Source organism: Macrotis lagotis, chromosome 4 (assembly GCF_037893015.1).
Source record: "Macrotis lagotis isolate mMagLag1 chromosome 4, bilby.v1.9.chrom.fasta, whole genome shotgun sequence".
NCBI lineage: Eukaryota > Metazoa > Chordata > Mammalia > Peramelemorphia > Peramelidae > Macrotis > Macrotis lagotis.
The window spans coordinates 225,262,923-225,289,195 of record NC_133661.1 but is presented as its reverse complement, the minus strand read 5'-3'; the positions used below and the strand labels follow the sequence as shown (position 1 = coordinate 225,289,195).

The 26,273-nt window shown below is 36.4% G+C and overlaps 1 protein-coding gene across 5 annotated transcripts in view; it reads left to right on the top strand.

Moving 5' to 3' along the window:
• SERPINA6 (serpin family A member 6) overlaps nucleotides 1-24,401 on the top strand; it is a 96,145-nt gene extending 71,744 nt beyond the window's left edge. For 2 of the 5 annotated variants that reach the window (XM_074235485.1, XM_074235484.1), the window contains exons 4-8: nucleotides 9,149-9,783; nucleotides 15,131-15,169; nucleotides 16,377-16,647; nucleotides 18,562-18,709; nucleotides 23,941-24,401. In XM_074235485.1, the coding sequence (XP_074091586.1) occupies nucleotides 9,149-9,783; nucleotides 15,131-15,169; nucleotides 16,377-16,647; nucleotides 18,562-18,709; nucleotides 23,941-24,135 (1,288 nt within the window). In that variant the 3' untranslated portion in view covers nucleotides 24,136-24,401. Of the gene's footprint in view, nucleotides 1-2,871; nucleotides 3,022-3,147; nucleotides 3,367-9,148; nucleotides 9,784-15,130; nucleotides 15,170-16,376; nucleotides 16,648-18,561; nucleotides 18,710-23,940 lie in introns of those variants that run through there. The other 3 variants (XM_074235488.1, XM_074235487.1, XM_074235486.1) reach the window with 3 other exon arrangements.
• Nucleotides 24,402-26,273: the final 1,872 nt, after the last annotated feature.

Genomic DNA, 26,273 nt, shown 5'->3' with positions numbered 1-26,273 from the left:
TGATCTGCATTCAAACTCCATAATTCTTTCTATGGATGTGTATGACATTTTCCATTACAAGTCTCTTGGAATTGTCTTTGATCACTGTATTTCAGCATTAGGCAAATGATTTGAATATTTTAATCCAACAAATATTTATTAATCATCCACTATTTGCAAAATGCTATACTAATTGGTGTGGATATAAAAACTGAATAAAATAGACTATTCTCAAGAAGCTTAAAAGGTTTTGTGGTAGGTGCTGAGGACATAAAGATGAAAAAGGACTGTGTCAACCCTCAGGGGAGTTTATAATCTCTATGGAGTGATGCGATACATACACATATTAAGTATACTACACAATAGAGTAAAAGAGAGGCAAAGGAGAGAAATCCAAAGTACTTTTAGAAAGTTTAAGGAGGATGAGAACACTGTAAGTTAAAACTTTATATAAAGATAGTTGAAGTTATTGACACACAAATCCTCTGCTAATTTACATGAAGTAGATTGCATTTATACATTATCTCATTGGAACCTTATATATATCTCTGAGGTTCATATTGTAGGTATTATTATAAGCCCCAATTTAGTGGTAGTAGCAGTAGTAGTAGTAAGTAGTAGATATAGTAGTACTAGTAGTACTGGTAAGTAGTAAAAGTAGTAGTAGTAATAGTAATAGTAAGTGGTAGTACTAATAGTAATAGTAGGGGTGGCTAGGTGGCACAGTGGATAGAGCATCGGCCCTGGAGTCAGGAGGACCTGGGTTCAAATCTGGTCTCAGACACTTAATAATTATCTAGCTATGTGGCCTTGGGCAAGCCACTTAACCCCATTTGCCTTGCAAAAGCCTAAAAAAAATAGTAATAGTAGTTAGTAGTAATAGTAGTAGTAGAAATAGTAATACTAATAGTAATAGTTGTTAGTAATAGTAGTAGTAGTGGTAGTAGTAGTAGTAAGTAGTAGGTATAGTAGTACTCGTAGTACTGGTAAGTAGTAATAGTAATAGTAAGTGGTAGTACTAATATTAATAGTAGTAGTAGAAGTAGTACTAATAGTAATAGTAGTAGTAGTAAGTAGTAGATGTAGTAGTACTAGTAGTATTGGTATATAGTAATAGTAGTAGTAATAGTAAGTAGTAGTTCTAATAGTAATAATAGTTAATAGCAGTAATAGTAGTAGTGGTAGTAGTAGTAATAGTAAGTACTAGATGCAGTAGTACTAGTAGTGTACTGGTAAGTAGTAATAGTAATTGTAAGTGGTAATACTAATAGTAATAGTAATAGTAAGGGGTGGCTAGGTGGCACAGTGGATAAAGCACTGGACCTGGAGTCAGGAGTACCTGGGTTCAAATCTGGCTTCAGACACTTAATAATGACCTAGCTGTGTGGCCTTGGGCAAGCCACTTAACCCCATTTGCCTTGCAAAAAAAACCCCAACAGAATAGTAATAGTAGAAGTAGTAGTACTAATAATAATAGTTGTAAGTAATAGTAATAGTAGTAGTTAATAATAATAATAATAATAATAATAACAATAATAATAACAATAATAGTTAGCATTTATACAGCACTTTTAGGTTTGCAAAGCAATTTCCTAATATTATCAGAGTTTATCCTCATGATAATCCTGGAAAGGCTGTGGTGTGATCTCCATTTTAGAGATGAGGAACCTGGGGCTGGGCGGGGTTAAATGATGAGCCACAGCTGAATTTGACCTCAGGAAGAGGAGTCTCCCTGACTCCCAGCCTGGGTTCTATGCACTAGGGCTCCACCTAGCGCCTCAATTTATTTTATATAGCTATTTCCATGTTATCTCCCTCATTAGATTATGAGCTCTTTGGGAATGGGTGTTTTCTTTTTATTCTTTTACTCCTTTTATCTTTAGTACTTTAGCCTAGTGTTTGCAGATAGTAAGCACTTAGATAATACTGTTGTCTTGCCTGGACTCAGAGACCAGTCTTTAATTAAGAGTAAAGAAAGAAATGTGCAAAAGCTCATCCTCTGGATTGGGAGTTAAGATTCTAGGCTTCACATCCCACCTCAGACACTTTGAAGATGGACTCAGGGCAAATCATTTCACATCCTGGAGACTCAGTTTCTTTTTCCAGGAATAAAACATAAATAAAGACACTTGCAGGTTGATGTGTGAGGGAAGTAGTTTGCAAACTTTCAAGTGTTATATAAATGATGGTTGTTGCTGTTGTTGCTCAATAATGTTGTTGTTCATCCTTTTGAAGATCAAAGACATCATGGAGTGATATCTTGACTTCTGTATAAATTGGATTCAAGTAAGGCAGAGTTGCACAATGACTATAAATGCGAGCTATTATGCTAGATGATATAGTGAATAAAGCACTGAACATAGAGTCAAGATGACCTGAGTTCAAATCCTTCCTCAGACACTAGCTTTGCTAGTGACCTTTACAAAGTACCCTTTGGCAAATCACTTAACCTCTGTCTCAGTTTTCTTATCATAAAATGGGGATAACAATAGTCCTTACTATTGGGCTATGTAGTGAGATAAAATGAGATAATATTTGTAAGGTGCTATGCAAATCTTAAATAACTATGTAACTGCTGGCTATTAATATTATTAATTATTGTTGTTGCAGTTATTCTATGTTCCAAATATGATTTGTTTGAGGATTTATCAAATGAGTCTCTCCTGCTTGTTTCCATGATCTTTTAAGAAGAGCATTTAATTCTTAAGCTCCAAAAGATTCCAGAGAATTCAAAGTAAAATTAGGTTAGAGGAAAATGGGGGAGGGGGACTAATAATCCAGTGTTTGTCTCTGATTATACTGACTCTTCTTGGCATTGGTTAATGTTTATAGCATTGGGGTGATGGGAGGTCTAGTGGGAGGGGAAGGAGCAATGACCTTTGATATTAAGATGCCCCAGTAAACATTAACCAGCTCCAAAAGAAGTAAGGACTATTAGAAATAAGACAAAATGATGCCCAGGTAACTGTACTTCTGGAATCCCTGTGTGACTTGCAGTGAAGACACCAAGGACACATTGAGCAGGAGCTGCCTCTCTGGCCTGTAAGTAATTTTGACTTTTTTTAGAAAACTTCAAGTCAAGGCAACCCTTCTTTATCCTTCTTTGCCTTTGCTTTCCTTGCCTAGGCAGGACAAGGAGGTCAGCAAGAATGAATCTTTCCTTTTCAGGGAGCAGAGGATGAGATTTTAGAAACTTGGACTCCAAAACTGCACCCATTGAAGAATTAACAAAGAGGCTACATTGAACAATTCCCTTAGAGTGATTTCAAAAGATCCAGGATCTGAATACCCACAGACGTGTATTTATTAAGCAGTAGCAGGACCTGAAGGAAGAGGATCTGAGTTGGAGTGCGTCTTCCCATGTACTAGCTGTGTGATACTGGACAGGTCATATCTCCTATCTTGGCCTCTCTTCTATAAAATGGGGCTAATATCTTCATTAACTACTCCCCAATATGGTCCGAGGGATGTAACTTTCTAAAGTGTTTACATAAATTTGACTCTTATTAAGTTGTATAATTAATAGCTAATGCTAAAAAAATAGTAATTGTTATTAGTAATAGTAGTAGTAGAAATAGTAATACTAATAGTAATAGTTGTTAGTAATAGTAGTAGTAGTGGTAGTAGTAGTAGTAGTAGTAAATAGTAGATGTAGTAGTACTAGTAGTACTGGTAAGTAGTAATAGTAATAGTAAGTGGTAGTACTAATATTAATAGTAGTAGTAGAAGTAGTAGTACTAATAGTAATAGTTACATTATATAAGTAGATTATGGTGTTGTTTACAAGGAAAACTTGATAGTAGAAATAATTCTTAAATAATTTAATACATGTATGATCTCATAAATGTTAGCACCCCCTCACAAGGGCAGATTACAACCCATTCATTCATTCATTCATTCATTCACCAATTCAGTTCAGCAGACATTTTAAAAATGAACGATATCATCTGCTTTTTTACCTTAATTTTTATTTTTTCCAATTACATGTAAAGATAGTTTTCAATATTGATTTTTTGTAGGAATTTGAGTTCCACATTTTTTTGATCTCCCCTCTTTTCCCTCCCCCTTCTCCATAACATATACATATGCAATCATGTTTAACACATTTCCATATTAGTCTTATTGTGAAAGAATCAGAATAAAAGGGGGAAAAGACACAAGAAAGAAAAAAAACTTAAAACAAAATTTTTTAAAAAGTGAAAACAGTATGTTTTTGTCTGCATTCAGACTCCAAATATTTTCTCTGGATTTTCTATCATAAGTCTTTCAGAATTGTCTTTGATCTTTGAACTGCGGAGAGTAAGTCTATCATATTTGATCATCACATAATGTTGCTGTAATGTGTACAGTGTTCTTTTGGTTCTGCTCATTTCATTCAGTATCAGTTCATAAGTCTTTCTGGGTTTTTCTAAAATCTATTAGCTCTTCATTTCATATAGAACAATAGTATTCCATCACATTCCTATACCACAATTTGTCCAGGCTTTTTCTGATTGATGGGTATCCCCTCAATTTCCAATTCTTTGCCACTATAAAAAGATCTGCTATAATATTTTTTGTACATATGGATCTTCCTCCTTTTTTAGATGGCATTTGCTTTTGCAGTAGCTTCACTTCCCAATGTATCCCTACTTCTTTTGTCCCCTACCCAGAGAAACATCCTTTATAACAAAGAATTAGAGGGCAAAAAAAATTCAGTGAACTTGACTCACATAGCAATCAAGTCTGAGAGTATATGCCATATTTTTCTAAGTTGGGAGTACCAGCGTTGACTATAGTCCTTCCCACATCTATAAAGAAGGGAAGGAAATGCCTTCTCTTATCTCTTCTTTGGGCCAATAAATTAATAAATATAAAAATTAAAGTATTTAAAAAATGAAAATTTTGTAAAATTATTAGTTTTCCATTTAATTCCTAATTTTAGAATCTTTACCTTAGCCCTTACAGAGTGGTTTATGGGTCTTATCACTTGGAGTATTTCTGGGAAATCAGCATGTTTTAGTGTGTTCTGTACAGACTAAGAAAACTTAAAAGCTAAGCCTGGGAGGTAAGATCACTGCCTCTCTTCTGCCTAGACACAGCTAGATGGTGCAGTGGACCTGTATATCAGTCAGGAAGACCTGAATCTAAATCCAGTCTCAGACATTACTAGCTGTGAGTTTCTGGACCAGTCCCTTAATTCTTTCAGCCTCAGTTTCCTCATCTAATAATAGCACCTACCTCCCAGGGTTGTTAGGAAAATAAAATGAGATAATATTTGTAAAATGCTTTGAAAATTTTAAAGTACAATATAAATGCAATAAAACATTATTATTATTATTATTCCTAACCACATCTCTGACCTTTCATATATACACATATATGGGTATATTAACATGCGCATACATTAGATACATATAATATATATGTGTGTTTTAGTGCAGTCTTTTCAGTCTTGAAATAGCTCTATATATATATATATATATATATATATATATATAAAATAGCTATTATTTATATAGCCTTTATAGTTTACAGATTATATTACTACAACTCAAATTTTTAGAAAACACTTCAGTTCATATAGTTTTATTTTGTTTTGTTTTTATATTTTTCATGGCTTGCCCAAGGCCACACGGCTAGGTAATTATTAAGTGTCTGAGACCGAATTTGAACTCAGGTACTCCTGACTCCAGGGCCTGTGCTCTATCCACTGTGCTACTTAGCTGCCCCTATATAGTCTTTTTTTAAAAAGCTATTTATACCTGTTATTCAGTTAGCTTATCCTTTGAGCACTTAAATGCTATGTCATTCAGTGCATATTTATTTAATATTGATTGTTATTTCATTATCTAATTGTAATTAAACACAATAGTTTCCTATTGTTAACTGAAGATTTTTAACCACAATGCAAAAAAGCATTAAAAGATATAAATTTTGGGAGGCTAGGTGGTGCAATGGATAAAGTACTGGCCCTGGAGTCAGGAGTACCTGAGTTCAAATTCGGTCTCAGACACTTAATAATTACCTAGCCGTGTGGCCTTGGGCAAGCCACTTAACCCCATTGCCTTGCAAAAACCTAAAAAAAAAAATAAAATAAAAAAATTAATCTCAAACGATATCAACTCCTTTGATTCTCATAACAGTCCATGAGGTGGATGAAGAGCACACAATTTTACCCTCCCAGCCCCAATTCAGTCCCTGATAAGGACCAGGGTAGAGTTATCCATTGTCAAGTCAGTTAAGAGGATAGAATTGAAGTCTACCTCTGCATCTCTCTCAGACATCATTTCCATCCATTCCTCTAGATTCTGTTCTATTTGGAGATGAGTATATACTGTGGAAGTAGCAGCTTGAGCTCAAAAATAGGCCAAAATGAATTAAATTACATGAGTACACTGGGCAAGTGGAATGGATTTGGAGTCAAAAGACCCTAGAGTCATATGTTGATTTTACCACTCACTAGCTGTGTGACTTTGGAGTCACTTAAGTGACTGTCTGAGTCACTGTTTTTCCATCCAAGATCCAAAAAATTTAAGAAAAGGGGTCTGACTCTTCTCTGATTGAGGTGGTATTCCTGAGGCATGAACCCAAGACTTGTGCATGAGTCCAGAAATGAGAATTATTGCTCAGTAGGATTTAACATGCAGTGGCCTCAACCAGACAAAACATAATCTATAGCCAAATCTTGTTATTTTTACTTGCATCTGGATGGCCCAGTGGAAAGAGCCACTAGGTCTGATTCAGGAAGACCTGAATTCAAATAGGACCTCAGACACTTATTAACAGTAAGATCCTGGCCAAGTCACTTGAACCCTATTTACTTCAGTTTCCTTAGCTGTAAAATAGGGATAATAATGGCACCTACTTCTCTCACTTCACCCTGGGAAGTGAGAGAATTCTTTTTAAAAATGTTTAGATAGTGTCTGGCATATAGTGAACCTTTTTAAATGTAAATGCTATATAAATATTTTATTTTTTTATTTTATTTTCTTCATTTCTTTTGTATATGACCTATTTTTTCCACCTCTAAATTATTGCAGGAACCCTCTCTCTGCCTCAAGTCTCTCCCTCACTCCCAATCCACTGTCCAAACACCTGCCAAAATGATTTTCCTAAAGCTCGGTTTTAACCATGTCACCTTTTCCCTGCTCCCTATTCCCTGGACACTCAATAAACTCTTCTCAATTGCAGTTCCCTCCAGGATCAAGTTTAAAGTCCAGTTTGACAGCTGACAGTTCCCCACCCAGCCCCTTCTTACATTTCCAGTCTTCTTCTGATCTATTTACCATCACTATTCCTCACACACAGCACTTCATTTTCCTGCTTTTAGTCAGATCTTTGCTCAGAATGCTCTGTTTCTTCAGCTCAGCCTCCTGATATCCCTGGTTTTCTTAGCTGGCCTTTATTTTTTTGTTTAAAAAATTATTTTTGACATTCATCAAAAAAATTTTTTTTAATTCCTCCCTCCTACCCCTCACCCTTATACTGAGAAGGGAAATAATCTGATATTGATTATACATGTGAAATCATGCAAAACATATTTCCTTATGTAATAACTATGTTGCAAAAAAAAGCAAGAAAAGTAAAGTGAAGGATTCAATTTATACTCAGTTCATCAGTTCTTGGATTCATCAGTTCATCTTGTTTTGGATCATTATTGATCAGAGTAGCTATGTCTTTCACAATTGATCTTGGTTACAATTCAGTTATCCTTTCCACATTTCAATTTTCCTCATTTAGGTTTCAATATATTGCTAGTTGACATAAGAAATTAAATGGGAATTTTTAGGAGTTTTGTGGAAGCCACAGATGACACATGAAGGTCAGTAGACAACACAGAAAAAGATTAGAAAATCAGAAATGCATTAAAAACATGTATAATATTATATAACATGAACATATTTTATCTTTTAATAACATAATAATTCAGATTTACATAGATTTCCCAGCTCATGGAGCCATCATGCCCCTAACCCCTGAAGTGTAGAAAGGATAACTATATTGTTATTGCTATTACCATTCTGCTCACTTCAAAGTGACATCAGCTCATACATATCTTCCTGGGTTTTTCTGAAACCATTCCCATTGTTATTTCATTTTTTTCTCTTTTAAAATTTATTTAGTATTTAATTTTCTCAGTTAAATATAAAACAATTTTTAACATTCATTTTTAAAACTTTGAATTTCAAATTCTCTCCATTCCTATGCTCCCTCACCTTGTGAAAGCAAGCAATTTCATGTAGGTTATAAATATGTAGTCATGCAAAATATTTCCATAATAGTCATGTTATGAAAGAAAACATAGAACTCCTATAAAGTGAACCTTTATAATTTCTTATATCACAATAGTTTATCCTCACAATCATATACAACTTGTTTAGTCATTCTCCAATTAATAAGCATTCCTTCAAATTCCAGAGAAATCAGATGAATTGTCCTTAGACATCCAGTCAGTTACATGCATCATAAACATGACATTAATTAGCAGTATGAACTCAAGTTCTCTCCTGGATCACTGCATGGTCATGAAGAATGATGCAGGATTATCCAATATAGACAAACCATAATGGAGAGTTCTGATAAAAGGAGAAGGAAATGGTAAACTACTTCACCAACTGTCAAGAAAAATCTCATGATGAAGGGATTCCACAGGGTCCCAAAGAATTGGACATGACTGAATCATTTGAACAAAAACAAAGTACTGATGTAGACTATGAATAATGATAATAATAATAATAATAATATAATCCCTTTGCAACTTGTCCCTCTAGATTCTATAAAGCTTTTCTCAGAAGTCACACTGACTAGTATCATAGGATTCAGAACTTGAAAGAATCATAAAGAACATCTTAATCCAAATCCTCATATTGGGCCAGAGACATGGCCCACTATAAAACAGGTAATAAGTGGCAGATTCAGAATTTGAGCCCAGGGGGACGGCTAGGTGGCGTAGTGGATAAAGCACCAGCCTTGGAGTCAGGAGTACATGGGTTCAAATCCGATCTCAGGCATTTAATAATTACCTAGCTGTGTGGCCTTGGGCAAGTCACTTAATCCCCCTTTGCCTTGCAAAAACCTAAAAAACCCCAAAACAAACAGAATTTGAGCCCAGGGTCTCTAATGGTAAACCTACTGCTATAGTTCTCTAATTTTACACTGCTTATAATAAATTTTCCTAACTTTACAGGACCCAATCACCCTGGACAATGACTTCCACCCTATACAAGTGTCTTTTCATTCTCTCGGTCCTCAGTTTTTGTGTTCCCCAGCCTAGCAACCAAGATCCCCATCCTCAAGAACCTACTATTGAGGAAGAAAATCCTTTCCACCGGAGATTAGCACCAGTGAATGTTGACTTTGCATTTCGTTTATACAAGAATTTGATATCACGAGGTCCAGACAAAAATGTTTTCCTCTCCCCAGTGAGTATTTCCATGTCCATGGCCATGCTGTCCCTTGGGGTCAGGTCAACCACACATATTCAACTCTTGGAAGGCCTGGGATTCAACCACACGAAGATATCAGATTTGGAAATCCACCAGGGCTTTCAATATCTCATCCATGTGTTCAACAATTCAGAACTGGACCTGGGAAATATACTATTTCTTGACTCACAGCTAGAACTTATGGAGACATTCATGACAAAAATAAAACGCTATTATAATGCGGAAGTTTTTTCTATAGACTTTCAAAATTCAACCAGAGCCAAGAAACAGGTCAATGATTTTATCAAGAATAAAACTTTGGGGAAAATTGATCAATTATTCAAGAAACTGGATAGTGATACCATGCTTGTTTTGATTAGCTACATTTTCTTTAAAGGTAAAATGTCTTACTTTGATGGGGCAGTTAAGGTGGCACAGTGGATAGAGCACTGGACTTGAAGTCAGTAAGGCCTGAATTCTAATCTGGTTTTAGATACTTATTAGCTGTGGCAACTCACTTCACCCAGTTTGCCTCAGTTTCCTCATCTGTAAAATGAGCTGAAGAAGGAAATGACAAACCACTCCAGTATTTCTGTCAAGAAAACCCCAAGTAGGGTCACAATTGAAATGACTGAATAGATCTTACTGTGATACTGCTGTTCATAGTAATGATAGCTTCCTTTTATATGTAATGACTTAGTATTAAAAAACAGTGCACCAAAGTTATTTTGTTTGATCCTCAGAGTTATTCTTGTGCTGAAGATAGTGCAAGTTTTACTTACTTTAAATATTTTGCAAATGAGGAAGAAGGCTAAGAAATTTGATGGCTTGCCTTAGACTAAAAAAAAAATCTGTTAACAGGCATTTTAAAAATGCAAATTGAGTCTATGGGGGGGGAAGTAAGATTGGGGGGAAAATTGTAAAACTCAAATAAAAAATCTTTAATAAAAAATACAAATTGAGTTAGGTTAAGTTTTAGGGATATAAAGAAAGGTGAAAACAGGGGACCTGCCCTCAAGGACCTCACAGTCTATTGGGACAGATAATATGCAAGCTATGTTCATAGAAATTTTAAGTGGCAAAAGCAGGCTTAAAACCTGGTCTTCTGAACCAAATCCAATGCTCTTTCCAAAACTAAAATTGACTTCTTAAATAGTCTTTCTCTCCTCTACTTTCTCTTCTTTAATCTCTTTTGGGGGGATGAGGAAGAGGCATAGTCATAATAAGTGTGCAAACAATTCTACTGATTTCATTGTACAGCATATCATATAGTTTGTTTCCAAATTTTACTACTAGTCTGTTCATCTCCCACTCAAAGTCATCTTTTTTCCACCAAGCCATCCATTTTCCCCTTCCTGGACCTCAGAAAGCTTCTTCTTTTGTATATCAATTATTTTGTTGTTGTTTAGTTGTTTCAGACATGTTGGATTCTCCCTGACTCTATTTGGGTTTTTTTTTTTTTTGGCAAAGATAATGAAAGGTTCATCATTTCCTTCAACAGCTCATTTTACAGATGTGGAAACCAAGGCAAACAGGGTTGAGTGACTTGTTCAGAGTCACATAGTTAGTAAATGTCTGATGCCAGATTTGAGCTCAGGAAAGTGAGTCTTCTTGATTCCAGGACAGTTGTCTACGGGGGCAGCTAGGTGGCACAGTGGAGAGAGCACTGGCCCTGGAGTCAGGAGTACCTGAGTTCAAATCTGACCTCAAACACTTACTAATTGCTCAGTTGTGTGACCTTGGGCAAGTCACTTAACCCCATTGCCTTGCAGGAAAAAAAAACCTAACTAACCAGAACAGTTTTCTACTCACTATACCATCTAGCTGCCCTCTAAATCATATACTATGCCTTAAGTATAGTAGAAACAACAGTACTTTTGGAGTTAGAGGACTAGTTCTGCTACTTAAATTTTTTTTTTATTTTTGCAAGGCAATGGGGTTAAGTGACTTGCCCAAGGTCATACAGCTAAGTAAGTATTAGGTGTCTGAAACTGGATTTGAACTCAGATCTTCCTGAATCCAGGGCTGGTGGCTCTAGCCACTGTGCCACCTAGCTGTCCCTCTGCTACTTTGTATATATGTGATTTTGTTGGACAATCACTAATCGAAAGAGCTGGATTAAATGATCCTTAAAGTCTTTTCCAGTTCAAAAATATGTTAAATTCTATTTAATATTTTGATAGTCTCTATATCTATATATCTACCTATCTACCTATCTACCTATCCATCTCTATCTGTCTGTTTGTCTATCTATCTATCAAAAATCTATTTGTCATATTCCCTACTAGGACATGAACTATTCAAGAGCAGAGATGGCTGTATATACTATATTACATGAAATTTGTATTTTTCCTATCATGGAGGCCAGTTTCTCTACATAGTAGCACTGAATTTAAATTTGCCAAATTGTTAAATCAGTTCATCTGGGTTCTAATCTCAGAAATGTCAATATATGGCTTGGGCAAACTTCTTCCTAAATTTGGGCTTTAATTTCCGCATTGCTAAAATGGTCTCATTGTATTAGATATTCCCCATAGTCCTTCCAAGTTCTAATATTATAATAGTCCTTCCAGCCCTAACATTCTATGATCCAATGCTAGATTTTGGTATGACCAGTAAATAATGGGAAAATATAACATTCAGATGACATTACTGGGATGTAGTTGACTATAACTGGAAATCAGCCCTTCTGTTAACTAGCAGGGAGATGACCAGTGCAAATACTCATAGGTTAAATCAGCCCAGTCCCGCTGTCTCTACATCTTTGAGTTTTGAGGGAGTGACTGGCAGTTTGGGCACAGGGACCTCATTTCCCACTCCAACAATCCTTCCAGAACACTTGAAGCTCAGGGTCAGCCCCAGGACTACCAGTGAAGATAGAGTTTGTCTGCATCAGCCCCAAATTAGTATTTCCTTTTCCTTTATTTCCTGTTGTTCAGTTGACCAATATCCTCATATTTTGATCTCCCTAACCCACCTCTTATCCTTGAGATATCTAGGTGGTATATCGAGTAGAATGCTAGAATTAGAATCACAAAGACCAATATTTAGCTGCCTAGACAAGTCACTGAATCTTTTTTCTGAGCCTCAGTTTCCTCATCTATAAATGGAATAACAATAGCTCTTTCCTTGTAAGAATTAAATGAGATGACATAGAAAAGCATATATAAATGCTAGCTTTTATAATAATTATTTTTGTTCTCGAAATTTGTTCATGTGAACATATCTGCTGAGCCTGCTCACATTGAGAGGGAGTTATATGTGTTGGGAGAAGCATTGACTTTGGTGACAAAGAGACCTAGCACTCCAACTCTTGACTCTGATATTTGCTCCAAATGTGACTATGGGCCAGTTGCTTAGCTACTCTAACTTCAGTTCCCTCACTGGGCAATTGAGGGGATGTGCTAGACTAGAGTGCCTCTTATTGTTCTTTTCCAGCTTGAAATCATCAGATCCTAAGATGAAAATGATTGATAAATCAATTTAGTTCAAAAAGAATATGTTAAGTGCCTACTATGTGCAAGCAATATGTTAGGTGCTAGGGATGGAAAGTCAAACATGAGGCCATCCCTCTCACAAGTACAATCCTTCCTTCTTGATGGATACAATAAAGATAAGATAGAAATAAGATACAACACAGCTAAGTGAAAATAATTAGAGGGAGTTCTAATTAGGGGGGGATGAGGAAATGTAGCAGGTACAACTTGAGTTTTGAAAATTTCTAGGGATTCCAAATGGCCAAGGTCAGGATGGACAGCATTCCAAGTAGGAGGAGCAACCAGTGCAAAGTTGGGGGGGAGTCTGATGTATATGGGGATCAACAAGTAGTCTACTTTGACTGGAAGGCTGAATATATGTGAGGGATTATTATTAGATTAGAAAGATAGGTAGGACTTTAAATACTAAACGATAGAGTTTGTGATCTATCCTAAAAGGAGTAGGGAGTCACTGAAGCTTCTTGAGCATGAGAGAAGCATGGTCAGATCTATGTTTTGGAAATATCAGTTTGGCAGTTGTGCAAAAGACAAATTGGAGAGGAGAGGGGCTGGATGAAGAGAGGCCAGCTAAGAAACTTGGAAATAATCAAAGCAAGTGATGGGTACTGACTTATGGAGTTTATAAGTATAATTGAAGACAGGCAGGATGTCTTCTATAGGCAGAATCAAAGATACTTGACCACTTGTTAAATATGGGGGGTGGTGAGTGAGAATGAAGAGGTAATGATTCCTCTGAGTTTGTGAAACTGGAAGAATAGGAGCTGCTACAGAAATCAGCAAGTTAGGAAAAGAGGGTTTAGTGGGAAAGAGAATAAAGTTAGTTTTGAGATTTTGAGATTGAGAAGCCTTTGGGGACATCCAGGTGGAAATAATCAGTGAGGGGAGATATGTAAGTGGATCTCAGGAGAGAGGAATATTGGATATTTATGGGAATCATCTGCATGAAGATGATCACTAAACTCATGGGGGTTGAGGGAATCACCAATAGCATATAAAGAGTCCTAGGGGCAAATTTACTGGATAAGGTTACACTCTCACAGAGATGTTTGCATTTTACTGAAAAAACTTTAAGCTAAGTGAAAGAAATTTTAATAGTAGAATTTTAGGCCTCAGGGACAAGCTGTGAAGTGAGTGTGTGTGTGTGTGTGTGTGTGTGTGTGTGTGTGTGAGAGAGAGAGAGAGAGAGAGAGAGAGAGAGGGTTTTCCTATAGGACTATCTTATAGATGTCCTTATGTAAGATATCATTATGTAGTTGCTGTCCAAACCTATGTCTGGCCTATGGCATTGACAGCTTGTCTGATCTGTGATCTGACCAACCCTTTTCCAAAGGAGTCTGATTTCTGCATTTAATGGATATGGGAAGATGCCCATGGTTGAGTATGTATTCCTTCGCTTGCCTATCTTTAAGAATGGTACAGGGCTAGAATTAAGCCTATCTAGCAGACTAAATCTCTGTAAGTCTAGGGAGGATAACATTTTGGGGAGCTCAGACCATCAAAAAAAGCAAATAGCTAATAATCTCACTAATCTAAGCAAAATAGTTCACAGAAATCAGGAAAGTTATAAAGATCAGAATAGACTAAAACCTGCACAATAATAAAGGAGTTTTTTCATTGGAAGAAAGAAAAAATACTTCATCAACATAACCAAGGAGCAAGTTAACAATGTAGACAAAGAATGTTTGCTCTCAGTTTCTAGGATCACAGACACTAAATATCAAGGAGCATGATCGGGGTTGTCTTTCTCTCATGGTTAAACCTCAGGAGACTCCCATCATCCATCTAAAAGTCCACAACTTGCCTTTCTGGATCCATTGCTCCCCACAGCTCTATTCAAAATATTCTCCAACAGTCTCTCTTAATGTTAGCACACAAAGCACACACTATTCTCTCAACAATAAGGAGTTGTATCTCTCTCCAAGTGCAACACATAGCAATGGGTTAAAGCTTCAGAAAAATTGCCCACTTCACTTGAGTGGAAGACATTCTATACTTAAAAATTACTTCAAATCAGTGACTGCCTACACTGTCAAAACATGAGACTAATTCCTCCTCTTAGCATAATAACTACACAAAAATAATCAAGACATCCAACTATATAGATAGGGTCAGGAAACCAGCAGCTGTAGGCAAAAGAGCTGAAGCAGGCACTAGCTTATCTTATTTTCTAGGGTTATAAAGAACAACCAGTAATATCAAAAAGAAGTTGGTTTGGTATTGGGTTGATGTGTCTTACTGCTCTTACAGAGCTATTTGTCTGGGAAGAAGAGAGATCTAGAGAAGCAGGTGAGTATACTTTCTTGCATAGAACAGTAGTTTTGCTCCTTAGTGACTTTTTGTGTTTCTCGATATTTTCTTATTTTATGAATGTCCCTGTGGAAGTCTTATTGTGAGTTCACTGAAGATTTGTGCACAACCCCCCCTCCAATAATAGTTAATTATAATAGTAGAGCCTGCTCTCAGCTAGATACCATCGTTATTATTTCATTTGATTTTTGTTTTAGGGTTCTTTTGTAAGGCAAACGGGGTTAAGTGGCTTGCACAAGGCCACACGGCTAGGTAATTAAGTGTCTGAGGCTGGATTTGAACTCAGATACTCCTGACTCCAGGGCCAGTGCTCTATCCAACCCTATTTCATTTGATTTTCACAACAGTTTGGGGAGGAAAATGTTATCATCCCTATTTTACAACTAAGGAAACTGAGGTTAAGTGACTTGTGCAGGGTCACATAGCTAGTAAGTGTCTGAGGCTAGATTTGAACTGAAATCTTTCTGACTCCAGGTCTTGTTTGCTACCCTCTATGTCACCTAACTGTCCCAGCAGACAATAAACATACAGTAAGAATTTACTATGAACCTGTGCCAAGTATTGGGATACAAACATAGTCCTTGCTTGATGACACTTTCTAAATTGTTCCCTCCTTTCTTGGGTACCTGTGGCAAAAGTCATAAAATTCTGACTAGTTTGGGTGGTGGACAATGTATTTTTTCAAATGAGTTTTGTTACTATTTTATTGAGTTCTGCAAAAAATCCCTTTGATAATTTGAATGGTATAGCACTAAAAGTAGAAATTAATTGTGGTAGTATTGTCATTTTTATTATATTGGCATGGCCTAGCCACAAGCACTGACTATTCCTCCTGTTATTTAAATTGTTCTTTATTTCTTTAAGGAACACTTTGTAACTGAATTTATATAAGTATTTGTTGTGTTTTGGTAGGTTAATACCAGGATATGTTTTCTTTTTATGTTATGTCATATGTTTAGTTATATTTGGTTTAGTATAGAATAGTTTTAGAGTCTTTTACTCTATATCTGTATTTTTTATTCATTCTCCTCTCATTGCCCTTTCTTCCTCCCTTCTTTTTTACTCCTCTCCTTATTTCTCCTTTTTTGATTCCCTATATGAATCTCTCTTTTTCCCCCCTCCCTTTTTCTGTCCCCCCCCCATCTTGTTCCTTCTCACTTTTTCTCTCCTTGTTCCACTTCCTCAGGAAGATGGGCGAAATCTTTCGACCCCAAAGACACCAAAATGCAGAAGTTTTACACTAGTAAGAATGTGAGTGTGGATGTGTTGATGATGTTCCAGTCGAAGAGAAATAAGTACTTGTTTGACACGGAACTGTCTTGCACAGTGGTGCAACTGGAGTACACGGGAAATACCACAGCCTTCTTCATCCTACCAGATGAGGGGAAGATGGATCAGGTGGTGGCTGCTCTAAGCCGAGACACAGTGTCCAGATGGTCACAGCTCTTCCAGGACAGGTAATCTCATTAGCCAGACTGGTGATCTCCTCCAGAGACTTCTGCCATAGACTGTGTCCTAAGAGAAGTGTTGAAATAGAAAACTTGTACATTGAATCCAGTTTTCTTATCGACTCAGTCATTCTTGTGTTCCCATAAGTCATAGTGAAAAAGAATACTGGATTGTTAAGCTTCAAGATCAGTTACTGACCTCATTGCTTGTAGATGTGCAATCTTAGTCAAACCTCTTTACCATCTTTAAAATTAAAATAATCACACTTGCACATAAAAAAAGGATTATTGTTAGGCTCTTGTCTTGTTTTGTTTCCCAAGGCAGTGGGGTTAAGTGACTTGCCAAAGGCCACAAAGCTAGCTAATCATTAAGTGTCTGAGGAAAATTTGAACTCAGGGCCAGTATTCTATCCACTATGCCACCTAGCTGCCCCATGAATGGAACTTTGAATAATTACATAAACACTAACAAGTGCTTAGATTGATGATATTGTTGTTATTAATGATAATTTACTCTCTGATCAATCGTCTTTGGGCAAGGATGCCTCATACTTCTGATAGTTTTCTTTCTGATAGATTCTACCCAAGTAATTAGGGTCTGTAAACCAATATTTAAGTGTATCAAGAACCCTGAATATAAACAAATCTTACAATGAATTTTTTTGTTTGTTTAGTTGGTTTTTTGCAAGGCAGTGGAGTTAATTGACTTGCTCAAGGTCACACTACTAGGTAATTATTAAGAGTTTGGCTCAAATTTGACCTCAAGTCCTCCTGACTCCAGGGCTGGTGCTCTATCCATTGTGCCACCTTGCTGCCCCGGTACAATGACTCTTTCAGTAAAGCATTGCTTGCATTTTATCTAATTTATAAATTAAGATTTGGGTATAAGGGGGTTTTCTTAAAGTGGGGCTGACTCCTTTCATCAAATTAGTAAAATTAAGCCCATTGTTTGAAGGTTTCTAGGCAAACACAAAGATAAGTAGGGTATGTAATACTTTGTGTCATCTTGGATGAGGCACTTAAAATCCTTAGGCCTCTTGGTATTCTTATTCAAGGACTTGACTATGAAAACTTACTGAGAAAATGAGAGGACTAGATTAGATGGACTCTGAGTTTCCTTTCATCTCTAGATCTCTGATCTTACAAACATATTATCTTTGTGTAAATGATAGAAGACTTTTAAAGAATGTCAGAGGTGAAAAGGACTTTGTATGTGATCTTAACTGAATGTTTCCCTCTTTATTTGAATGTGTTTCATGATACAGGAAGACAACTCTAATTATAAACCAAGCTGAAATCTGTCTCTTTGTAGCATCCAAGTTAAGGTCCTGATTCTGCTCCCAGAGGCCAAACAAAAGAAGCCTTATTTCTTTTCCTACAAGACAGTAGTATTTCCAATATAATAACAAGACTGTTATAACACATTGCACCGTGAATCTTTTCTCTAATCTAAACTGCTTTAATCCATTTCCCATTCTTCCCACCCTTCTTTCCATTCTTCTTTCCACATCATTTTATTCATGTCTTTCCCAAAGTAGAATCCTCAGAACTGAACACAGTGTTAGTCTTATGAATGTGCTTTAAATAAATGTTTGTTGCATTGACCTTAGAGATAATCTAGTCCAATCCTTCATCTTGCCCTAATATCAGAACTTTTTTCTACTCTAATGTACAGGAGGTCTCCTCAATACTATAGTGTCTGCTGGGAAGCACATGACCAGTGGAGGCAGGAATGATATCATGAACAGAATTGAGGTGTTCTGCAGCTGTTTCTACACCTTGAAGTAGCCAGGGCCAGTTTGGAAGCCAGAGAGTAAGAGTTTCAGGAAGACAGAAATAAATACAGGATAAGGAGAAGATGGTCAAAGTACTTTCTCTAGCCTTCCCAAAACTTTTAACCATTTTCTGTTTTCCCCTGAACAGATATGTGAATTTATATATTCCAAAGTTCTCTATTTCTGAGTCTTATGATCTTGAAGATGTCCTAAGGGAAATGGGGATGATGGATATATTCAGCAACCAAGCCAATCTCTCCGGCATCACTAAAAAAACCTCAGTTAAACTATCTGAGGTAAGTAACTCAAATAAGACTCTTATTTACCAAAATCTAAGATACATTGTTAATGATAAAATGTGTATTTCAAGGTCATACTTTATTATTAATTACTAAAGGCAGTAGGAGACATTATTTCTTTTTTTAATGTTTTATATTTTCAATTATTTGCAAAGATAATTTTCAGCATTCATCTTTTTTTGTAAGCTTTTAAATTCCACATTTTTCTACCTTCCTCCCTTCCCTTCCCCTCCATATGACAGCTTAGTAATCTGATATAGGTTATACATATATAATTATGTTTAATATCTTTGGATATTAGTCATGTTGTGAATAAAGAATCAGGACTAAAAGGAGGGAAAAAACCCATGAGAATAAGAAAACAAACCTAAAACAAGTTTTAAAAGGTGAAAAACAGTATGCTTTGGTCTGCATTCAGACTCCATCAATTTTTCTCTGGATGTGGATAGAAATTTCCATCTCAAGTTTTTTAGAATTGTCCTTGATCTCTGAACTTCTCAGAGGAGCTAAAATCCATCATAGTTGATCATCATATAATGCTTTTTAATGGCTACAGTGTTCTTCTAATTCTGCTCAATTCATTTAGCATCGGTCATGTATTCCTTTGCAGACTTTTCTGAAGTTAGGTTGCTCATTATTTTTTTACAAAACAATAATACTTCATCATAATCATATAACAGAGTTTGTTCAGCCATTCCCCAATTGATGGGCATCCCCTCATTTTCCAGTTCTTTGCTACTATTCTAAATAAAAGGGTCTTTCCCCCGTTTTATGAGAGAAGATTTTATTTCTAATCTTGTCTCTACTCCTAACTAGTCAATCAACCAACCAGTCATTAAATACTTATTAAAATACGTTGGGCACTATGCTAGGGTCTGAGAATACATGTGCAAAGAATGAAATAATCTCAACTCTCAAAGACAATGGGGTAGACAACAAGTATATGTTAAGTTTAAGATATAGCTAATATATAAAACTATGTACAAAGTAGTTAGATACAAAGTAATTTGGGGAGGGAGCATAGTAATTGGGCATTAGGAAAGGCTTTATGCAGAATCTGATACTTGAGCTGCCTCTCAAAGGAAAAAAAGGGGTTCTGTGAGATGGAAGTGAGGAAGAAGGACATTCCAGACCATTGGAGTTGGCCAATACAAAAGTACAGAAATGGAAAATGGGTATTTTGAGGGAGGAATAAAGGGGACAAAGCAATTCAGCTGAAACTAGGTAATGTGGTGTAACATTTGGAAGGCCTAGGCTCAAATCACAGGACAGAGAGAACCTCAATATGAGAGCAAAAAGGATTTATTGATGTAGAGGATAAACTCATATTTTTAGCCACCAGGGGGAAGTCTTAGTCTGGACCCTGAAAAATTCTGTCTCAGTGGCTTTATGTGAATGGAAGTTTCAAAGAGATTCTATATAATAGAGAGTTTTCTAACAGTTGTAACTTAGGGAATCCAATAGGTCTATAGTCCAGGGGTTAATAAATGACAGTTCTGTGGCCAAATTCAGTGAGCTAAAAGTGGTTTCTGCCTTGGTTAAATATAAATGTTGTATTTAAAAATCTAAAAAGATTCTTGGCTTTCAGGCCATACAAAAGCAGATATTATTTATCAGTACTTGTCCTAGGCAGTTACAGATAAGAAGATGGCTTGGCCAGAGTAATGGCCAGACAATGGTCTGGTCATCACGGGGTCAGAGAGCAGTCAGTCAACAAGTATTTATCAAGCCTCTATTATGTGCCAGATATTGTTACTGTGATCTTTCCATATAAATTCTTCTCAAAAGTCCCTGTCCCCTACACTTGGCAAGTCACTTAACCTCTCTTGGTATATAAATATAGGAAGGAAAATGATCTAAGATGCCAGTGAGAGGATTAAAAGGGGCCAGACTGCTTCCACTCCTTACAACCAATGACAAATAGAAACAATAATAAGGAAAAGAATAACTAACACAAACACACACACACACACACACACACACACACACACGCAAGTAAAAACCAAGCATAACTTTTAAGAAATGAGTTAAGTGCAGATACAATTTAAAAATACTCCAGAACAACAAAAATAGCTATCATATTGGGAAACTCCACATGATATTCTGAGACATCTTCAGGTAGAGAAATATTATAGTCAAAGAAAGTAATGAAGAAGGCTGCCCACCTTCTGCCCATAAAGGATGGCCTAGATTGCCATTGTCCTTCCCATAGCCTTAGCCTAGCTGCTGCCATTCTGGCTAAGTGTCTTCCACTTTGGCCTCCAAACAGCTGTATTTTGAGTTAGCTATTTCGAATCCATCAGAGGTCCCAACTAAGGTGCCAAAGCCTGTTGTGATTGCTTTATGTACTGAGAGTGCCAGACTATCAAATATTGCATGAGCAGTGGCTCAGTTATGATGAATCTTTATTTCTCTGTTCAGCTACTAGCAGAAGCAGCAACGTCAGCACTTTCTCTACCACTGACACTGTTGATGAGTTGCTAAGAACCTGTGTGTGTGTGTGTGTGTGTGTGTGTGTGTGTGTGTGTGTGTGTGTCAAAGGCAGGACTTAGACCCAGGTTTTCCTAGCTCAGAGGCTAGCTTTCTATCCATGACACCAAGTACCCCTCTTAAAGAAGAATGAAGAAATATGAGAAATGACCAATTTGAGAAATACAACTTAAAATCTAAAATAAAACAAATTCAAAGAACAATAAATAGCATATTATAGGGGAAAATGAGATGCAAGACTAACTTTAAAGACATAGAAAAAAATGAAAAAGTTATCTAAACTGTTAAAAAACACATAGATCTGGGAGAGAAACCAAGAGAGACAATGAATCTGCAATGTGTAAGCACTATGGATATCTCAGAGAACTAGAGAAACAAAAGAATTTTGAAGCTATATTTCAGGAAATCAATGAAAACTTCCCAGAAATTGCAAAAACAACAGGTGAAGTATAGTTAGAAAGAATGGATAGGAAACTTATAAGGAAAAACCCAAGACTTAACATGTCATAGTTAAATTCCAGACACATTATAGTTAAATTCCAGAGTTTTATATATAAATATATATGTATATATTTATACACATTCCTATATATACATATATTTAAAAGGAAAAATAGTATATTTCTAAAACAAATGTCTAGATTCATTATAGGTAAACTCCAGAGTTATAAATACAAGGAAAAAATAATATGTTCCCAAAACAAAGAAATATAGTTAGGATCTTGGTAGACTTTTTCATGCATAAAAATTATAATACAACATTTCTTAAGTTAAGAGGTTTGGGTCATGAGTCTAAACTATTCCCCTACAAAAACTTAACATATTCTATGAAGCTAGGAAATGGGAATTTCATCAGCAAATAGAATTTGAAAAGTTACAGTATTTCAAGGAAGTTTTTGAACAGTAAGTCCCCAAATGAAAAGAATAAGTCTTTAAAAGAACCAAGATCAAATAATCATGAGTACAAGAAACCAGCTGATTAAGTGCGAAGAGCACTAAATTTGGAATCAGAGGACCTGAATTTAAACAAAACCCTGATCAAATTAATTAACCTCCCCTCTGGGCTTTAGTTTTGTTTTGTTTTGTTTTTCCCTGCAAAATAAGGGGTTTGGACTAGATGGTCTCTTGGATCCTTTCTAGCTTGAAATCTATGATCCTACAATCTCTTCATTATTAGAACTCTTGAAGGACTATACTAGCTAAATCATTAAAAAGTTTCAGAAGAGTATTTCAAAGAAATGGAGAAAAAACTGGGGTAGATAGACCAGTGTAATTGTAAAACAAATCTCATGTCTTTGATAAAGAAGATTGCAAAGTCAAAAATAACCAATGTGATTATTAATATAAGGCAGAGTTACTCTATGTAGAATAAACATAAATTTGTAATAGAAATAATAATAAAATCCAACATTTATATAGTACTTAATATTTTCCAGGTCTGGCACTAGATAGTTTACAAATATTAGCACATTTGATGCATGCAACAACTCAGGGAGATAGGTGCTATTATTCCCATTTTCAGATGAGGGAATTGAGGCAAGCAGAGGTTAGGTGTTTTGCCCAGGATCACACTGCTAATAAGTGCCTGAGACCAGACTTTAATTCGTCTTTTGCTGACTCCAGGTCTGGTACTCTAACCACTGTGCCACCTGTAGTGAGCAGCAGCCTGATATAGTAGATGTCAGGAAGTCAAGCTCTAAGATATTAGTGGATCCAGAAGTCTGCACTTCACAATTCACCTCTAACACATACTGCATGTGTGAACCTGGAAAAGTCTCTTAACCTTTCAGTAGATAGAGCTCTGGGTTTTGAATAAGGAAGACTCACCTTCATGAGATCAAATCCAGACAGAGTCCCTGAACAAATCATTTAGCCCTGTTTGCTTCGGTTTCCTCATCTGTAAAATGAACTGGAAAAGAAAATGGCAAACCACTCCAGTATCTTTGCCAAGAAAACTCCAAATGGAGTTCCAAAGAGTTGGAGTGAAACAACAGAACAAAAAATATCAGTAATATCATTTAAACCTTATTGTTCTCTTGTGCTTAATAAGCACTTTTTTTGATTGATTGATTTGATTTGATTGATTGATTGATTGATTCTCTACATGAACTTCTCCTCAGCAGTTAGATGGTGCAATGGATAGAGCACTGGCCTTGGAGAAGGGGGACAGGAGTTTGAATCCAACTTTACACGGTTGACACTTACTAGATGTGTGACCTTGGGCAAGTCACTTAACCCTGGTAGCCTAGCATCCAGGCCCATCCCCAGTTGCCCTAATTCACCTTTGGCCACTGAATCCAGATGATTTTGGAGGAGAAAGTAAAGCTGGTGACTTAGTTCACAGCACTTCCTGACTCAAATCCAATTCATTTGCTTGTCATGGTATTACCTCCCTGGTGTCATGGTCTTCTTTGAGAATGAAGGACAAGTATTATCATCATCAACATGAACCTTTTCACATAATACCCTGATTTCTCCACAGCAGTTTATGAACTTGAACCTGTATAAACCTCTTTTTTGTTCTCTAAATAACCTTCATTATCAATCTCACATGGCTCATGGAACACGGCTCATGGAAAGTATTTTTTAAACAAAAAAGTAAAAATGGGAGTTAGTGTAAATATTGCTGATTAATTGAGCAAATGAGTTAGTAAATGCAAAGCACTTTGTAAATCTAATGATGCTAATTATTGATGTCATTATTCTTGTTGATTGATCCATTCATTTCTCTTTCATAGGTGATCCATAAGGCTGAACTCATTATTAATGAAGAGGGCTCTGAGATATCTACAAGCCCTGTATTAAAAATAGTATTAAAGTCATATCAGCCAGACTTTCAAGTCATCAAGTTCAACAGACCTTTCCTATTTATGGTGTTTGATCACTTCACCTGGAGCTCTCTCTTCCTGGGAAAAATCACAAACCCCATATAAAGACCTAGATAGAAGATATTGAACTGGAGGGGCAGTGTTTTGTGTCATATTGTAGGAAATGATTGGACTGGGAATCAGGAGACCTGGTTTCTAACTTGAGGATTGCATTTCCTACCTTCACCCCAGTCTTCTTTGTTTCCTCTTCTGTAAAATGGAGATAATTCTTCCCTGACCCTGCTTCTATCATTAACAATGGGGTTGTTTTTGTGGTCCAAATGAATTATTGAATGTAAATGTGTTTTGAAAAATATAAAGCACTTTGACTAGTCTGTCTTATTTTTTATTTTTATTAATACCTTTTGTTTTTATATCTTCTTTCCTTCCAAATGTGCCCTTCTCCCTTCCCCAATGAAGTAAGTTATCCCTTGTGACAGAGAGAGAAAGCAAGACAGAGAGGGACAGAGAAAGATAAATGGAGAGACAGAAAAAAGGAGAAAGAGAGAGAGAGAGAGACCTAGTTCATACCAATCTAGTCTGACAGCATACTCAGTACTCCGCATACATACTACCCATCTCTGCAAAGAAGGGAAGGAGAGGCCATCTATCTTTTCTTGAGGGCCATGCTTGGTTATTATAATTGCATAAGGTTCAAGGTTGTTGTTTTTGTTTTTGTTCTTTCTACATTCTACTTTGCCATTACATAGGTTGTTTTCTTGATTCTACTTACCTCATTCTTTATCATGTTTTCCCATGATTCCATGAATTCTTCAAGGTTATCATTTCTTATATATTTCTGCATCTTATTCAGCACCATCTAGGGATCAGTGGTGTAACTAAAGGAGAACTGGTATTGAAATTAGAAGAAAAGGATCTGTATCCCATCTTTTATACTAATATGCCCTTTGACAAGTTCCTTCTCTATTCAGTTTTCTATGTATAAAATCTGAGGATTAGATGAGTCAATTTCTAAGATGACTTTCAGTTCTAACATCCTATAACCCTAGAAAGGGCCACAGTATTATGGTGCTCTTGAAATCACTCCTTTTGTATTGTTAGGAACCCTAACCTCACTTTCAATTACATCTTCGGGAGGACATGTACGTGCTTTTCTACATTTTTTTTTCCTGACATTGCTTCATAAGGTCAGTTTACAAGGGACAGGTCAAGGAAGAGAATCTCAGTTATGTTTACCAAAGATTGACTGTAGTTCTGATTGACAGCTTACAAACCACCAGTGGAGTTATCATTCACACAAAAAGGCTACAAGGAGATGTGTATTTGTAACATTAATAAATTTAGGTCCTAATCATGGTCTGGCTTTGGGAGAAAGTCCACAGGTCTCCTTTCCCAAGGAGTCATCTCTATCCAGATATGGACCAACTCAGAATGGCTATTAGGGGAAGGTGGTTTCATGAAGGATGACAAAGGAAGTTGGAGCATTTATGTACTTATCTAGGTTAAGCAAAACCTGTGTTATCTTTAAACATATGGATTATGATAAGTTTTGAAACGGGCAAACAGTGGCATGCCTAGGATTCTTTTGATGTCAGTAGCTTATTTTTGGAGTCATCAACTTTTTAAGCTGTTTCTAGCCATAGGTCCTCCTTCCCCTGGGGGGAAGGTCTCTTTCTAACTAGTATATTTTGGTTCCAGCAATTGAAAGTAATTCTGTTTCTTTTATCTCTCTTAGATGGTTCATTTGGATAGAGCACCAGCCCTGTAGTTAGGAGGACCTGAGTTCAAATCTAGCCTCAGACATTAGACACTTACTAGCTATGTGACCTTGGGCAAACCATTTAACCCTGATTGCCTCACATTCAGGGCCAACTCCAGTCATCCTGATTTATATCTGGTCACTGGACTGAGATAATTCTGGAGGAGAAAGTAAGGCTGGTGGCTTAGTACACAGCGCACCCTCTCACTCCTATCCAATTCACTTGACATTGCATTATCTTCCTAAAATCATGAGAGAACAAAGGACAAACATCAAAGGAAAGATTATGACCTTGGGCAAGCCATTTCCCTTTACAGGCCTCATTTCCCCAATCTGTTAAATGAATCAAACCACATGATCTTTAAAGTCCCTTTACCTCTGAGTTTCCTTCTAACTCTGACAATTCTTAGATGCAGCTCTTTCCATTTCATATCTCCATAGAATAACAAACTCCAAAAAGATTAGATTAGAAGAGAATTAAGAA